We start from the raw sequence: 18,142 nt of genomic DNA, 5'->3' as shown, positions 1-18,142 counted from the left end.
AACGTGGGAAGGAATCAGCAGTTATCATTTTGGTAAGAAAAATTAATCATGCTTTGTTTATAAGGTTATTTCTACTGTTATTTAAACACCACTTAGATAATATGCCAAATTTACAAAACAATCTACAAACTTCACGCTAGAATGAAAAGTAAAGCATTATATTTTGTCTTATGGCAGAACTGAACAAAGAGAAATCTACTATAAAGCGTTCAGTCATACTAAGATATACAACAGGAGAAAGGAGAGATAAGTGAAAAATTCCTTAGGCCTGGAAGCTTCCCCAAACAAAACCTGTATTACAGTACAACACATTCTTCCACAGGACTAACTGCTCAGGTTTTACCCTTGCTCTTTTGCTTGGTGCCTTTAACAACAGTATTCTTGCCCCTAATTTTGTCTCTTGTGTGTAAAAAGAAATCAATTCCTCACCTCACCTCACAAAGATGTTGTCAGATTTATGGTTGTAAAGTGACACACAGACACTAATAGTCATGATATGCAGTAGTTAAATTTCTGTGAAGACAACAATGAGGTCACGAATGATTCAGGTCAGTCACAGTCATGTGAAAGAATGGGAGATACACAATGGACTTGCGTTTGATATCTATATTCAGTGAGAGATCCCTGATTTTCAATAAACCATACAGGGCATGGCGTTATAGTGGCTTTTCAAATCAATTTGAATGAAGGTTTTTTAAACCTAGTTTTTCGCTTTACAAAAGTTTTTAAAAGGTACGTTCATAGTGCTTACCTTGGCTTGTTTATTAAAGAATTCCCTCTTGGAATACCAGCCAAGGCGACTGAGTTATTGCTGATGTACTTCAGTGAATCAAGCACTCCTCTCAAGATGATCCAAATACGTCACCAGGGTTTGGTGTGGGCACGGTAGAAGAGGAAAACCCTAAAAACCACTTTTCCTCTTCCTCTGAAGGTTTTCAACAAGAAAGTGAACTAGAACAGCTTCATTGTGATCTACAGACTGTGCCCAACTCTAAACTGTTTTGTAGCACCTCGGAGACTTAGAGCAGCAATCACCTAAACTTTTTATCGTGTCTTCTAAGTTATTTTTAAGAACTTTGAACTGCCCTACCCATCGCAGGGGGGTCGGAACTGGATGATCTTTAAGGTTCCTTCCAACCCAAACTATTCTATGATTCTAAGAAACGCTACTTTTAGCACTTTAAGCCTCATTTTGAGTCACTTTCCCCACGTAGCACACTGCAGTCCAACCCTCTCCATCTCCTCAGGAGGGAGGAAGAGGAGGAGAGAGAAAAAAGCCTCAACGCGCCTCCCGGGGAGCGGAAATTACCACACGGGCAGACGGTTTGTCGATAGCGGGATAGCCCCCGGCGAGCCGGGCCGAGGGGGAGGAGCCGAGGGATCCCTTGTGCTGCGAGGGAGGAGCCCGGGCAAGGCGGCGGGGCCGCCTTCACCTGCCCCGGGGCCGGCGGAGCGAGCAGCCCGGCAGCGCCCGGGACGCCGCCTCCCGCGTCCCTCTCTGTGTGCAAAGCCAGGAGCCGGGTAATTAAAATATCCTGCCTTCCTTAACGCTCTTTTTCTCTTCTCTTCCTGGCTTTAGGGGTTGTAAGAGCCGGTCTGTTCAAGGGTGTCTCGCTTCTCCGCGTTTCTGGGATTGGGGTTCCGCGCTTTCGACCAGTTTTCCCGACTGCTTTGTTTAAAAGGTTTTGCTGCTCCAAACCGCATCCACTCACTCCGTACGCGACTGCCTTGCTCCTGCCTCCAAAGAAAGGGTTTGTTGGGGTTCGGGATTTCAAATTTCTCTGATTCATAAGACCCAAACTTCAGTGCAGGTTTGATGTCCGTTTTGTTTAGTTTCCTAGCAGACCCCCTCCCCCCCAATCTGTGATCATTGTCTGGCAGTCGATTATATTCTTTCTTTTAAAAAGAAAAAAAAATACAGAAAAATCTCCAGCATTTCTTTTTGTGGCCCTTTTAGGGTCTTTCTCATCCCATGAGCCGCGGGGGGGAAACTCGCAGCCACTCGAGCAGCGATGAAATTCAAAGCGCTGCCCATTGAAAGCAGCGCTGGTGCCTCCCTCCCCGGCTCCGGCAGCTCTTCCCGGGTAACTCTCCAAATTATATATATATATATAATATATAATATATATATATAGTTGGTTTTTTTTTTTTACTACGGGAAAAGCGGTTTGTGTTTTGTTGCGGTGGGGTTTTTTTCTCAGCTGTTCGCACCCAAGAAACTTGCAATTCCAGCTGGGAGTTTCTCCTGGGTTGCGACACGGGACGCGCCCCCGAAAGCGCCGGGGCCACCCCCCGCCCTGGCCTCGTTAGCGCCCTAATTAGCGCCGGGATTGCTCTCCCCGCTGGAAGCGGCCGGAAACCGCCCTCTCCCAAACTATTTTTGGGGACTCCGTAGGAAAAAAACCGGCTTGGGAAAACGCTTTGAGCGAAAGGGGGTGGCACAGAAGGCGTTCGGAAAGCGAGTTTGCGCTAAACGCGGCTGTAAAGATAAATAAAAAGCTTTTTTTTCTTTTTTTTTTTTTCCTCCTCCTTTATCTTATCTGCGTGGTGCTCTGGGCCAGGCTGCGGACTTTCAAACCGTAGTCAGGAGGCGGCGGCCGCTCCGCTCCCTCCTTTGTTCCCCGAAGCGGCGCCCGCAGCCGCGTGGCTGGAAGCCGCCCCCCCCATCCCGGCCGCTCCCGCAGCCCCGGGGCTGGGGAACCCAGTGACCGCTGGGCGCCGGTTGCGAGATGGGTGGGGGTCCGGCCCACACCTGGGCCAGTTTCCCGGGTGTTAAAGGTTGTTTTGGGAGAGCTTGGGACGCTCTGAGCGGGGAGGGAGGAGAACGAGGCGCCGGGAGAAGGCGCTGGCGCCCTCGCTGTGGGGAGCGGAGCAGGCACCCGAGCTTCTTAGAAGGAGCTTTGTGAACAGCTTCTGAGCAAGGTCTTGGAATGGAAGTGGGAGACCGGCTTTACTCCGCTGTTGGCAACTTGATCATTGCCTTGCACTTCACTAAAAAACTCTGTAATTCTTTTTTGGCCACGCGAAACAGCGGAGAAGTCGGTGCCGCTTGCTTGTGCTGCGGCATCATCAATAGTTGTATTTTCAACACCCTGCTAAGACATCCTCAGATCTAGAGGCGTATGATGAAGTCTATTTTGTATGATGCTATCTTGTTGTCTCATCTCTGCCCTAGTTCTTGCATTTCTTCTAGCAGTTGGAAAGGGAAAAGGATGGGATTAGCAAAGAGATAACTATTTTCTCTTTTCAAAAATAATCTGTAACCCAAGAGAGGATAAATGCCAGCTTTTTTTTTTTTTTTCCCTTGTTGAGCCAGGCAGGAAACCAGCCATGGAGTATTCTAGTAGTATTCCAGAAAGCTGGACTGTCCCATAGAGCTGGGCATTGCTGTGGTATTACGGGAGTTCTGCACAGAACTAGTTTCACAGAAAGAAGCCCGCTACCTGTTACATACAGAAATTTATCTCTGTAAAAATGTGGACTTCTTCATTGATAAGTTTGGGTTTTCATTTTTCCCTGCTTAGAAACACAGTAGCAGTATTGGCTTAATGGTTCTCTTCCACGTAGTGAATCAAAACGGTATCACTTCCAGCTTTCTCTAAGATCCTAAATTATTGAGAAGCAAGCTATTAGCTCATGCTGCCCAAAGCAGTAGTTGGGACGGACTCTCTGACATCTGGCCAAACTGGAGTAGTGAGTACTGAAGCTAGGAGCAGTAATTAACCTGCAGATTAGGGAGAAGCATGTGGAAAACTCTGCCAGTCATCACTTACTTGAAATGCCAGTGGTTTATGTGTTTGGTGTTATTCTGCACCTACAGTGTTAGAGCATCTAGGATAACCTCATCTCTCATGGTTATCCGTCTGTGCCTGAGGAATGGTCTAGGTAATCCTTTAACTTGAAGACTTGGCTTACAGAAATACTGAGGGGGTTTTGTTGTTGGAAAAACTTACTCTGGTTTTGCTGTTACTGCGGTAGGTCTGACCGGCATTGGTCCTGGCAGAGAAAGTGGTGGAGGGAACTAGAAAGTGATGACTTAGCATTGCACTACTAGCTCTTCCTTCCATGTGGCTTGTGGAGTTTAGTAAAGTGGCTTCCTAGGATATGCACTTTCTGGGTGAGGCTATCTGATTATTCAGCAGACCTCAGTAATAACTAATCTTTAAATTCCAGTGGAAAGCAGCATGGTCCACCTCTGTCAGGTTGGCTAGAAGTGACAGCAGGATTTTTCACTGATACAGGACACGTTGCATACTCGGAATCTAGCAACATTTGGGAAATTGTGGTCAAGATCCTGAACTGAGGTCTGTGCGTTTCTGAGTCTTCAAAGACTGAAATGTGTCATGGACGCTTGAATGGATTTCCCTCTTCTTTAAGTTCTGCAAGTAGGACAATTGCCTTTAGCAAGACGGAGAATGCTACGGGAGGATCTTTGAAAGATGACCCTTGTCTTAAATTCTGTGTGGTCAATGGAGAAACCACTATGGAAATAGGATGGTGAAACAACTGCTTTGGTTTGGAATTGCAACTTTTTAAACCGCTACCAGTCCTGAAGTTTACCTGTTGCTTGGGTGGATGCACAGTCTAACCTTCAACTTAGATGGAATTGTGGCTTGGAGATGCTACTGCCACTTGCCCAAATAACTTGAATATCTTCACAGATACCAAGACTGCATAAATAACCTGTGGACAGATGACTTCGAAAGAAGGTCTTGTTGTTGTGATCAAAAGCAACTTAGTTTGAATGGCCGTTGAAGAATGACATGTCCACCTCTTGCTAACACCAGAGTCCCTGCCTTGTAACACAGAGCAACTTTGCTTGCTGCAAACCAGTTTCATGAGGTCAAGCTTGACTGTCTCCAGATTGCTGTTAACCTTGAATAAATCTCCCAGGAATGTTGCCATGTACACTGAAGGTACTCTGTCCCATTTTGGCTGCAGAAACTTTGAAATTAAGAACTCCTTAATGGGAATCACATTGGAAGAAGGGATTTTTAGCTTGTCCTCTGCATTTAGAACTGAGGAAAGTTGCTTCAAATTGAATTTACTGTTGTCCCAGTCAGTCATTTTCTGCTGACATTTCTTCTGCTCCATCCTGCAGCTTTTGTTTCTTAGAGTTTCAGTTCTGCTAAGACCTGAAGAGGCTTGTACTGATTAACTTAAACTGGCCTTTTGCTTTTAGGCAGGAAACTTGGAGCTTTTCTTGTTCTTTAAACTGCTACTCATCATATACCACTGCAGCTCCCCTTTCCGAGCTGTCGCCTGGTTGTGGTTTTCAATGGAATATGAAACAGACAGAGGATGGGATTTTCTTCTACTTGACTTGGTTAACTAAAGGATGGTTATTCATATAATCTTTCACTTAGCCCTGTATGCTGGTGTGTGTAATCTGTGTGTTTTATTGTTTAGACTAGACAGAGTGCTTTTGCAACTCTTCCTTGTAACTTTGACTTGCCAATACAATACTTATTCACTACACTTTTAGTAGGAAGTCCCCATCATGGGTAACGGGGGTGGCAAAGGTACTGTACTTAAGACTAATTATTTTCTGAGATTCTGGCTGCTTTGTCCTCAAGACCAGAGTAAAGTCCTGTGGTAATCACAAGTACTGACTTTCTATTACATTGTTCTCGAAACTTAGCTTTCTAGTATGATCAGGCATCTTTAGTGAATGTCTGTGTTTTTCCTTCTGCCTTAAGTCACCCCTGTCTTGTAAGCTTCTGCTCCCATCTTTGTAGCTTCGTTCTAGAGCCCATGAACTGGTGTTTTGTGGTCTGTTTTCCAGTGAATGTCATTTGTAGTTTCTACTTAACTCTGTTTTGGTCTACTGTCCTCGCAGCAGTTCTTAATCTAGTGCTGCGATTATGGTAGTGCTGCCTCTAGTTCAGTTACATTCTTGGCCTTACATCAGTCTTGCACAGAAGAGTATGTGTACATATACACGTATATAAAGCAGACACATTTTCATATATATTAAAATACACTTTTTTTCTGTCTCTTGCTGTTATTAAATAGTGTGAACTACTATCTATTTCTCCTAAGAAGAGACAAATACTTCTGGTTAAATGCAAATGCACAAGTTCCTTCATTTAATTTACAAAGACTGCAGTCTTGGAAAAAATCTTCCTGCTTATTAATTGTGTTTGGGAGTGTTTTGCTGCTCCATTGTTTTAATTTTCTTATCTGATTTGAATCTTGAAGCTAGGCCTGAGGACTTCTTTGTTTAGTCCTCTGTTCTGTGGCTTCTTATAGCCAGTGACTTATTAGCAGCTCCCAGTGAAGGGTACTTCAACTGTGGTAAGCTGGAAACTTCAGGATTCTATTCTGGAGTTGTTAGAGCTTGCTGTAGTTTCTGGTAAGTGCATTGGGAGTGTTGGTTCTTTTTGCTTTTCTGCCATGACCTTATGCTGCTCCTGCTCCCCATCTTTCTTAACCACAAAAAGCAGATGAGTGTCTACTGTTCAATCCCTGGCCTTGTTGCATTGCAGAAAAGGCTGTATAAAAAGTCAAAATTCTCCTTGGTTCCCACAGAAGTAGGAGAGGATTAATGGAATTCATCCCACCCACTTTGCAGGCAGGCTTAAACAAAGCCTTGAACCACTATTATTCCAGCCAATCTGCAGCTCCTTTGTTGAGCTATGTTGAGGTGGTTCTTGATCCACTTCTATCATAAATCTGAGATGTTTGTGCCTTTCAGGCTTGCTTGAAAAAACACTGAGACCCCCAACATGTATGTAGGAGCCTTCTGTAGTGAATCTCTCTTTCAGTTTACAAAGAATCAACAGCTTTTGACTGTCTTAAACTATTTGAAATGTGAAAACTACATTGAAGCCTTGAAACTTACGTAGTCATATAAGATAACTGAAACAGACCTTTGCGTAACATTTCACTACTGACCTAAAGGAAAAGGTTTAGCTAGCTGAATCCAGATCTCATGGAAGTATTCAAACAGTGGTGGCTTCTGTCAGCAGCTGCTGTTGCAAACAGAGAAAACATTCTCTTAGTCCTTTCTAGTGGCTAGTTCTTCCACTACATATAGGTTTAATAAAACTCTTTGCTATTTTCTTTAACCCTCAAACTTTAATCCTTAAACTGGTAATCGTTCCCCAAGAAATGGGTATCTTTTGATAGAGATAGACAACATTTGATTAGAGAGCATGAACCTAACAGGTTTAGATGATAGCTGGCTGTTTGATAGGCTTTTGGCTTTCCTCAAACTATATGCACCTATTAACATAATGCTTCTAGTGTGTGCATTCAGTTTCAACTTTAAAACTATTTGAGGCTTTCATATGTCAGTGGAGACTATGAATGCTTTCAGATTTGCAGTCTGGAAGTTGGGAGAAATGGACAGTCTGGTGCGTTAGCTATTTCTAGATAATGATTTCCCTAAGGTTAGGGTGACACTTTAATTGAATTTAGAGTACTAATTATGTAACTTGAATTTTAAATTCATTAAAAATCTAAGTTCTTCCAACTTTTGTTGATGCGTCTTGAATGACTAGTACTTCATGCTTTCATAGGAAATGTGTGCGTATACATTATATGGAGAAGTTTCACTTCTGCACTGCGTTTGCATGTGTTGAAGTAGTTTTAGCAAATCAGTGCAGAAGTACCCCAAATGGTAATTAACCTCTTTAGCATTTATTATTTTCTTAACAAGAAAGACTGTGTGGTCAGACTGCTTGCTTGATTCAGAGGTTGATTTTCTATAAATTAAAGAAGATGACCCACTAGAAAAGATTACTGTTCTGCTTCTCTCAGCCTCAAGTAGAATACATTTCTTTCTTTCAGCGTAAGAGTTGCTGGCAGATATGGACAACAGTGACCACGATGGAGTGAGAATGAACAAGGCATGATTCTGTTAAGGGCCAAGGGCAGTGCGTGCAATGACTATCTATTCTTAAGTGCTTGTAGATCTGTGGATGTAAAGAAAGCTGAAGTGGCTTAAGCAATATTTGTTCTGATCTCAAGAGGAGGGCTTTGAAGTGTTGTGGCACTGATAGGCCCACTACATTTCTGGGGATGATAAGCTATTAGGTGGTAACCTTAAAGAAGTTCTCTTCCTCATGGTGTTTCACTCAGCAGAAAGCTCATCTTTTAAACTTCATTGCATGTGCAGATGCTTTCTTAGATATGATAAAAGTACTGTTTTTCTCCATACAGCTGCTTCTCATCTAGGCTGATTCTGTAGCTGCTTTAATAGGACTGTCTTAAATTACTAGAATACCTGTGTGTATAGGTGTAGGCTTTGTTTGAGGTATATTTCTGTGCATGGACGATTCAGTCTAGCATTAGACCTTGTGCTTGATGGGTGTATATATGTGGTGGGGAAAGCATGGCCTTGCAATTGAAGACCTGGATGCTTCTCTGGTGACAGAGACTATTAGTCTGTACTGTGTAGTATCCCTATGCATAAGATTGAGATCTGATTTGCTCCTTCATTTCTATAATGCGTGTAAAGAACTGAAAAACAGGCTATGTTCCTGGCTACGTCACGTGGGTCAACTAAGTGGAAGTGGTTTTAACAGAAGTGTTGTTGGTTCTTACTGACCAGGTACTGTTTGGACGGGAACAAGTATTCTGCAGCTCAGCTTCCTCTAACTCTTGTGTATGTGTGTTGTAAGTGGATGAGTAAACCAGCAGACTTGTCTCCCAGGGCTCTACTTGAAGGTTTGAAAAGATTAACCACTGGAAGAAAAGATTTGATGCCAAAATGGGCGATGCAGGACTTCTGTCATGTTCAGTTGTGTACAGAGGATAAATGGTGTTTGGATGGTTAGTCAGCATGACACTTGGCTAAGGTTAATGAGCCATGCTTAAGAGAGGCAAGTTTATGCAGCTGAGCTGATTTGGGAAGTCTAGATGGAAAATATACTGCTATGTGGGCTCATGAGTTCACATCTCTTTGATCTGTGCTAGCTTAAACCTGCAAAGGAGAGAACTAGTCTAGTAGAACACTAAAAAAAAAACCCACCAGTTCCTGTATCCTGTAAGTTAACCAGTATTTGACTTTACTTAAATTCCATCATGCTTTATTGTCATGGATCTAACTGAAAGAAGAAAAATCCACAATGTTTTGGCACAACACCCCCTGTGTTCTAACTTACAAATTGAACTTCTCATTTGTCTGTCTTCTGCCTTAGTGCCCACATGCTAGTAAAGCATGTAACTTCCACATATTGACTGTAAATGCTTGCTGCAACATCCCTCTGGTGTTTGATGCTTAATCGGGATCGTAGGCTAGAGTACTGTCTGAGGAAGAGGGATATATTGGAGAGCACATGAGAGAATATTTACTCTGGAATGAAAAACGTAAAACATAGAACTAGGTTAGCAAAGTCTAGCATGGTTTAGAAACGGCCATGGTACGACAGTGTTTGCCTTCTGTTTAAATGAGTCTTTCATACACTTTCACTGTATTTTTTTTGGAAGGTGTTCTTACTGTGCAAAAAAAAGTTTCACAGTGAGATCCCTTAGAAAGGCAGTTTAAACTAGTCTTCTTGCAATTAGTTGTGTCAGTCTTAAATTCAACTTCCCCTTTAGTTTAGCAGCTAACATGGAAAACCACTGCTTCAGGTAGTTGTTCAGCTTGATCCTTAGGTATGGCCCATAGACTGGAGGAGAAATCGCCTTAAGTTTGTGGGGAAAATCAGCAAGAAATAACATCTCTAGATCTTGCTGCAAATAAGTATTTGAACGGGCTTACTTAAAACTGGCAGCAGAAAGAATTATCGAGTAGGTGGGGCTCTGATGTAGCTCTTTAATATGCTCTGAAATGGTTTCTATGTTAATGTGTAACTAGGGACTTCACATTCTCTTGTCTTCCAGTGTTAAGCTTTGGATGGGATTTTTAACTGCTTCATAGTTCACAATTGCTTTCTCTACTATGGGGAAAACAGTTTTCTTCAACCTTCAGTTTCAGTTAACCTTCCGCTCAAAGCTTGCCATGTGTAATGGGATGTCCTTATGGCAAGGTTTTCAGAAATACATTTCTGTAAAGAGGTGAATACACTAATGTGGGATAGTAAGCATTGGCAAGCTAAATCCTTTTTGTAATGCTTTTTGTGGTCCTTGAGCACTTCTGCAGGCAAGATTAAGTAATATATAGTAATTAAAAATTCTTTGAAACGCTCATACAAAAGCTTCTAGATAAGGTTCCAAATACGAACAGAAATTATCTGCTATAAAACTCGGGGAAGAGAGCTTTGTAGAAGCTGTAGAAAGTGCTGACTGAAGTCTCGCTCTGAAGCAGAAAGACTAGTGTTGTGTGAATGGTTTTGCTATTTAAGCTCTGCCATCCACACTTAACTAGTACTCTTAACAGCTGCAGTTAAGGTGCTCTGCCCCTTTGCTGCATATTTTTGCCTTAGTGCATGGGAGTTGAAAAGAATGTGCAGCAATCTAGCATGTCTTTAAATGCTGGTACTGTAAAAGTGAACTTAAATAAATGCAGACTGCTGTTCAGTATAGCATTAGAGCTCATCACTGGCATCTGCCAAAACATTCCACGGTACTTTACAATAGGTACCTTACAGCATTTGTAGCTGTGTCTTGGATCTTTAACTTGCCTGTGTGGAAGTTAATTACTCTGCTTTAGTTACTCTTCTTGGAAAGTGAGAGTATGCTGCCTCAGTTGTGTTCACTGCCAGACTCTGAAACTTCAGAATATTATCCTTCTTGTTAGTGCAAAGAATCATCTCTTTTCACCCAATCTGCTGCACACAAAGCGAAGAATTTCAAGTTGGTGCTTGTTTATTTTGTGCAAAATCCCTTGAACTAAATGACTCGTATTTTGGAGGCTTTCATTCTGGGAAATGCAGTCCTCTCTTCTAGCTTGCATAGGGGAGAGTTTCCAGTAGACAGAACAGGTTAAAGCAACTGAAAATTGCAGTCTAAATGTACTCTGGTGTTTGAAAGATATGGTCTTGTTCCTCAGCTGCTGCCTATACAGTAGCTGTTTCAGGGAACTGATCCAGATGAAAGGAACTTAAGAAAGCAAGTCTGTCCATTCTGGCAGATATCTTCATTTAGATTGGCTTGTGGCAGCTGGGAAGCTGGCTGCTCCATTTTAGGGGAAACTGAAGAAATCACTCTTCCTTTCCACCCAATAGTTACAGCAAGAGCAAAACCTCCGTAGAAACTAAATCTCTACTGGCAATTAAATGTTTCCTGGCAGTGGTAAGCATCTACAACCTGTTTCTGCTTCCAGCCCTGAATGAATTGAAAAGCTTTACTCTAAAAGCTATGTAATGCTTTGCCATCCTTTGAATTTCTCTGGCATCGAACAGTACAGAGATTGCCCTAGCACTTTTAAGTGTTACACATCGATGAGAAGCAGTGAGTAGTCACAACTTTTAATGTCTCATTTTTCTACATGCTGCGTAGTAATTTCTGATTCAAAACTCCCCTGGAGGAAATGCTGTACTTCAGTGCCTTTTTTTTGATGGGTGTATGTTAGTAAGGGGTTTGCTCTTGACTGAGCAACTTCTGAATCATTTAAGGAGTTCATATTTTGGAAGGTGTTGGATGTTAACCTCTGAAAAGCAAGCATTTGTTCAATCTGAGAAGTTCTCAATGCATGCACAAGAACTTGTAAGAATATTGATTCTACCATCCCAGGGAACTGTACCCTGGCTGCAAGTTGCAGCAAAACTAAAGAACTTGCAGGCAAAACCTGCATATGAGATTGCAGAAGATGGGAGATGGGTTAAATGTTCTTGAAACAAGATTATCAAAGCTATACTCAGTCATTTCTGCATTAATATCCCTTATTGATGTAAAATCTATGACCTGACTTTAAACTTTTCATAGATCTTTATAGCACTAGACTGTTTCTTTTTGGTAATCCCATTGTCATTGTGAACAAATTTTCTACAGGATACCTGTCCAAATTGACTTCTGTTTCTCACCAGTTTTGTACAGAACAAGGTATAACAGTGGAAGTTTTGACATTTCTTGAAATTACTTTCTTTGCAGGCCACGTGCTTGTGCTTTCTTTCCATCTTAGTGCTTGTGAACTATGTTGGAAGGAAGGCTTAGCAAGGTACCTTAGTGAACATTTTTTCCTTGAAGTGACCTTTTGTTACTGTGGCAGGAAATCCTAGAAGTGTCAGGGGTCTAACTTGCTCAGTGTTGCTGTTCAGTTTTCTTTTGTGATACAGCTCGTATATAAGAGGAACCTGAAGATTAATTTCAAAGCATCTTCTTAATATGTAGGAAGTTCTTCAGATACTGGGGAGTGAAGGAGGAAGACATAGGCCAGGGCAGAGATGACAGACAGCATGACTTGTAAAGACATGTTGGAAATGGGAAAATAGGTTATATGAGCTTGTAGCTGAAGCTGTAAGCATCATCATCCATTAACTTAGGGACATACTTTCTTACCCTTTAATTAGCTGATTGGAAGGGAAAAATCTTGATAAACATGCAGTTTTGTGGTTTGATGGCTTATTTGATGTGCTAACTTGACTAGATTTCCTTTAGTCTTTTGGAGTAAGCAGTACTTAAATTAGTACTGCTGAAGATGGAAGAGTTCCGTTTCATAGGAATGATAACTGTTTAAATTGCTCAGAAACTAAACATTGCAAAAAAGTTTTAAATTTTACTTAAAACTCTCAAACGTGCCCAAACATGTCTTCTTTGTACCCTGTAGCTCCTTTCTGAACAGATTTTGAAAGCTTCAAGGAAGTCCACCCCACTCTTCAGGATCATCTCGTTGTTACACTATATGTGACAAATCTGTCTGGATTTAAATCCAGGCAATGCTAATTTTAGTGCCTGCAGCTTTACTGCAGTGTGTCTCACTGTTTCTTTTAAGATCTTCTGTCTGTCTGTCTTCTGTGGACTTTCTAAAACTGTTATGCTTATTCTATTCTGAAATTAACTTCATACTGACTTTAAAACATTGACTTCTACGGACATTTAAAGTAGCTCCCTAAGGATCTGCTTTTCCACAATGGTAACTCTAAAAACTACCAAGTTTGCGTAACAAACTATGCTAGATCCTATTTCATCTCAAAGTACGTACCAAATGCAAAGTACAGAAATGTAAACAGTTGCTACATTCAAATGACAGTCATGCTTGTGGTAATACTGAAAGATTAAATAACAAATCCCTTAAGGACAGGTAAGATTGCTGCAGGGTGGAAAAAAAGCTTGCAATAGTTGCAGCTGGGGGAAGACCACCTGTAGTTGTGAATTGTAAGCCTACCAGAAAGGAAAGCAGCTACAGGAACTGTGTATGGGTGCTTGGTTCTCTCGGTCTCTGTCCAGTTTCTGAGTGGATTTAAAAGCTTCCAAGCCACAAGTAAGAAAGTGTACACCAAGGGGCAAAACACCTTAATTATGGTCAGAAAAATAACTTAGACATGGTTTTATCTCTGTTCCACATTGCTTCCTCGTGCTAGGGAGAACATATGTTGGTGTGCTAGTGGTTTTTTTTTTTTTTTTCTTTCCTCAGAATGAGAATCAGTTGGTAGTGAATAGCTTGCTGTGACGATTCAGCCAGTTCCCCTCTTAAGGGAAGGAGAGTGACTGAGATCAAAGGACAGGTATTGCAAATGGGCTCTAAAAAGTTATGACAAAGAAAGAGGCTTTACTTGTGCATTGGCACCTTCAATGTAGATCTCCAGGCTGTTTTTTCAGGGACAGTGGGATTAGTTATAGGCCTTCTTGAATTTCCTCAGTATTGCTCATCTATAATTTCATTTTAAAGTTCTACCTCAGTGGTCTGTTTCTGCGGAAGATTCTGAGCACCTTCCTACTAAAGCCTGATATAATTCCCGTGAACTGTATCAAGGAAATGATAGATCAGACTGTTCAGCTTTTAGTCAGTTGATTCTATGGCTTGTTTTTTTATTCAAGGAAAAGCTCAAGTTTTCCTTCCAGCATCCCTGACTTTCAGGAGAAAGGTGCTAGGGAGCAGAAGATTTACTCTATGTACATCTCCATAATTAAAGTTATTTCCATGTTAACTTATGTTTTGTGGTAGTGGTTTGGTTTTTGGTTTTGTTCTTTTTTTTTCCTGGGGGCTTTTATTCTTCCTGAGTGGTAGTAACTGTCATGTAGGTTAGTTTCATTGCTAGTCTTCAGTGACCTCTGTAACTTTGTATTTGTGGTGTTGACTGTAGTATCCTTTTACCAGATGACATGAACAATTGCAGAGTGTTGCCAAAACATGTTATCTAAGCATAATCTAAACAATTTGTATTTGGTGAGTAGAATTCCTGTGTTTACCAGAGTAAACTTTGCTTTAAGTAGCTGAATAGATGTGGTTGTATTTCCTTTACTTTCATAAAAGCCAGTCATTACTTTTAAGCTATTGTGATGGCAGTGGGTAGCCTGACCACCTAGGCTGAGCCTCTCTTTTTCCAGATTCTATAAACTTAACTGGGGGAGATGATGCTGCAGCATTTGTTTTAACTGGCTAACTTCATGCAGAGCAGATATTTTTGGGAAGAGTTTCAGTATCTAGATCAGAGGGGAAAACCAGAACTTATCCTTGCTCTTGGGAAGTAGTATCTTCAGAACCACTCCTCCAAAAGGAGCTATCAAATATCTGGATTTCTGTAACAGTCCAACTTCTCTTCATCTCTGTGCTTTATCCGAAACAAGAGTAAGCTTTGCAATAGCATTCTATTGTGAAGTTGCTGAGTTTATAACTCTGAGGTGCATTGTTTAACGTCATGTTTTCAAAATAAAAAGGGTTTAAACTGATACTATAAAAAGCGCTGACTTTTGTTCACCAAACTGCCCATACAGCTTTTCTGTTATGCACTACAATCTACAAGCTTCAACTGCACCAAAGCGCGCCTTCCATTCTGAGCAGCCAGCTGCCTTCCTGTGGCAGATAACCACACCACAAAATTGCTCTTACGTTTTCTTAACTGGGTATAGTCTGTTGTGTTCTCATTGTGCTATCTGGTTGCGAGACCTCAAATGGATAGAATAATCTGAAAACATTTGTGGTGCACTTAACTTTTAACTTAATAGTGATAGCTTGTGTTCTCTTGCTTTGAGGACCGTTTCTGTACAAGAAGGCCTCAGCCTGTGGGTTGCCATTCCTCGTGGTGCGAGTCCTACATTTCTTGCTTACAGAGGGCTTGCTGTATTCTTGGGGTCTTATGCGACCAACAAGCAGCTGCCACTTAACGTTTTTCTTGTCCTGCAGACTGTAGAAGGCTGGACTTGGGTGGCTTTTTCTGCTTTGGATTCTTTTCTTTACTAAAGCCCCAGCTGGTAGCAGAGAAGGTGATGCTGCAGTGTCTGGTCATCTGTGACAGAGGGCTCTGTTGTCCTGTCTGGATCGGCTTGCTGCACAGCCTTCCTCTTAACCATAGCTTGGATTACAAACAGTCTCTGCACCATTGACTTAAAAGAGGTCCTAAAAGTGGGATGTTTGGTTGTGGGTGTCAGGGGAGCGTGGTTGTACTCGTGGCACTTCTTGACCATCCTCAAGCTGGCTGTGGAAGTCAAGAAGGCTGCTTCCCTTCAGCAAGCCCGCCTTGTGGGGTCGAGGCAGGAGAGCAGCGCTGCCCTTGGTGGGCAGAGGTAGTGGATGAGGCCATTGTGGTGCTACTAGGGCTGGGGAAGGAAGAACAAACACGGACGAGGGGTCAGCATGGACCTTCCCTCCGGGTGGAAGGGGCTGGGGGCTGTGTGCTGAGGATGGAGCAGCCCTGTCTAACTTGTGCCCACACAGCCTTCAAGCCAGACTAGCGAGGCCTGCCTTGCCCGACTCCTTCCTGGGGGCTCCAGGCAGGGGGCTGGTTGGGGGGCAGCTGGGAGGGCGTGGGGGGCTCTGGCCACCCCCACATCCAGGAGCAGCCAGAGATCTCTCTGGGGGTCTGGCGCTTTACAAGTTGCTTTTGGGTGGCCTGTTAAACTGGGTCGTTTGTAGAGTGTGACTTCCCTCCTAGCTTAAAAGAATTTAAACAAAATATTGTCATCCATTGGTGAACAGCAGTGGGGTTTTCTGATGCAAGGAACCTGTTCTTAGAACTGAAGCTTCTGTGTCAGGTCCCCCTTCTCCTTCACAAGCCTCCCTCAGGCTTGCTCTGCGCCACTGACAACCTTTAACTTACTGCTAGGTGCTTTTTTTTTTTTGAGGGAGTGTGGGGATGATGGGGAGTGTCTGAGTAGTCGTTTTGTTTCCATGACCAAACCTAAAGCTAGACATGTTAAAAACAACTCACTAAAACTTTTCTCCCCCCTGCTATTACAACTTGTAGGTGTTCATCCTCTTGAACGAAAGAAACATGTGAGGAGATCCAATTTAGAGCTATAGTGTTCACTTCAAGATGCCCCAAAAGGAAAATACTCATCTGCAAGTCTCATCTTTCAAAACTGTCTGCGTTTTTTCAAAGAAAAACGTTTTTTGGGAAACGTGACTTGTGAAATCTGTGAACAGAGCTGGCTTTGCAAGGATACTGAATGAAAGACAACATGCCTTACAACAGACAGTTACCTTGAAGGGGTGATACTGTGATCTTTAAAACACAGGCACTGTAAAATACTGATCCCGAACAAGAAGGATTATAGAAACTGCATCAGAATGTTTGTTAGTCCCAGAAGAGTCAGAAGGTGCCATTTTTTGCAGATATTTGCCACTTGCTTCATACTGTGTCTCATGATTTTTTGGGGCCCATTTGATAATGACATTGTGAGCCATATGAAGTCCTATTCCTACAGATACCTCGTAAACAGCTACCATTTTGTGAATGACAGCCTATCTATCAACAGGGACAACTTGGACAGAGTATCAAGCTACCAGTACTTGATCAACCACAGAGAGAAGTGTCAGCAGCAGGATGTCCTTCTCCTGTTGTTTGTGAAAACTTCTCCCGAAAACCGTCATCGGAGGGATGCAATTAGACAGACTTGGGGTAATGAGAAGTATGTTCATTCTCAACTTAATGCCAATATCAAAACTCTTTTTGCTTTAGGACAACCAGCAGATCATTGGAAGCAAACACAGATGCAAAGAGAACTTCAGCTGGAAGACCAGAAATACAATGATTTAATTCAGCAAGACTTCTTGGATACTTTTCATAATCTTACTCTTAAATTGCTTTTGCAGTTTAGCTGGGTGAATGCCTACTGTCCTCATGCCAGGTTCATTATGTCTGCAGATGATGATATATTTATCCATATGCCAAATCTTGTTGCTTATCTCCAAAGTCTAGCACAAATGGGTGTTCAAGATCTCTGGATTGGTCGTGTCCATCGTGGATCCCCTCCCGTAAGAGACAAGAGTAGCAAATACTATGTTCCATATGAAATGTACCAGTGGCCCTCTTATCCTGACTACACAGCAGGAGCTGCATATGTAATATCAAATGATGTAGCTGCTAAAGTATATGAGGCTTCATTGACTCTCAATACAAGTCTTTACATAGATGATGTTTTCATGGGTCTCTGTGCCAATAAAATGGGAATTGTACCACAATATCATGTTTTTTTTTCTGGGGAAGGAAAGGCTCCATATCATCCCTGCATTTATAACAAAATGATGACATCGCACGGACACGTATATGATCTTCACCAGCTCTGGAAGCAGGCTACAGATCCCAAAGTTAAAAAGTTTTCTTCGGGGATTTGGGGTAGAATCTACTGCAGACTAGTCAATATTATGCTTCTCTGTAAACTATACTATGTGGACACATATCCTTGTTCAGCTGCATTTTCTTAATACTTGAATATCTGTCTTGAAGATCACTGAGCCAAAAAGGAGCAACAACTTTTTAGCTGTTTATTCAAAATATATGTAAACATGGAATGAGGTAAAACGTAAATGTGAATTGTTGGGGGCTGGGTGGAAGATGGTCCCAAATTTTGTTCAGAAACTCTTACTGGAATAGCTCTCTTATTGTAATGCAACTTTTTACATTGTAGCCTGTTTACACTCTTCAAGGGGTGCAAGACTTGATTAAATGAACTGTAATGGACTTGACTTCTAGACTTTGAAATGCTTGGTGAAAACATCTGTGACTTCAAACATGTCAGCAAGTCTTAAGGTTTTTTTTTCTTTTTAAAAGCTATGTGAACTAAGGCACATGATGATAAAAAATATATATCAAAATGGAGTAGACCTTTCAAACACAAGGAAACCAGAACTTCTGACCTGCCAACTGAGACTATT

At 42.0% G+C, this 18,142-nt stretch overlaps 2 protein-coding genes across 5 annotated transcripts in view; one reads left to right on the top strand and one right to left on the bottom strand.

The window, feature by feature from the left end:
- MCF2L2 (MCF.2 cell line derived transforming sequence-like 2) overlaps window positions 1–18,142 on the bottom strand; it is a 152,423-nt gene that overhangs the window by 64,302 nt on the left and 69,979 nt on the right. The window lies entirely within an intron of this gene.
- B3GNT5 (UDP-GlcNAc:betaGal beta-1,3-N-acetylglucosaminyltransferase 5) lies at window positions 1,453–17,881 on the top strand. 4 transcript variants are annotated; one of them, XM_069864759.1, is made up of 2 exons: window positions 1,453–1,521; window positions 16,233–17,881. In XM_069864759.1, exon 2 carries the CDS (start codon window positions 16,556–16,558, stop codon window positions 17,690–17,692), a length of 1,137 nt encoding a protein of 378 aa, XP_069720860.1. In that variant the 5' UTR covers window positions 1,453–1,521; window positions 16,233–16,555; the 3' UTR covers window positions 17,693–17,881. The 4 variants fall into 4 exon arrangements, with proteins under 4 accessions (XP_069720860.1, XP_069720861.1, XP_069720859.1 ...); XM_069864760.1 differs by lacking the exon at window positions 1,453–1,521 and adding an exon at window positions 2,064–2,084; XM_069864758.1 differs by lacking the exon at window positions 1,453–1,521 and adding an exon at window positions 2,277–2,481.

The sequence above is a fragment of the Phaenicophaeus curvirostris genome, chromosome 10 (genome assembly GCF_032191515.1).
Source record: "Phaenicophaeus curvirostris isolate KB17595 chromosome 10, BPBGC_Pcur_1.0, whole genome shotgun sequence".
Classification (NCBI taxonomy): Eukaryota; Metazoa; Chordata; class Aves; order Cuculiformes; family Cuculidae; genus Phaenicophaeus; species Phaenicophaeus curvirostris.
This window is presented reverse-complemented; position numbering and strand designations above follow the sequence as displayed.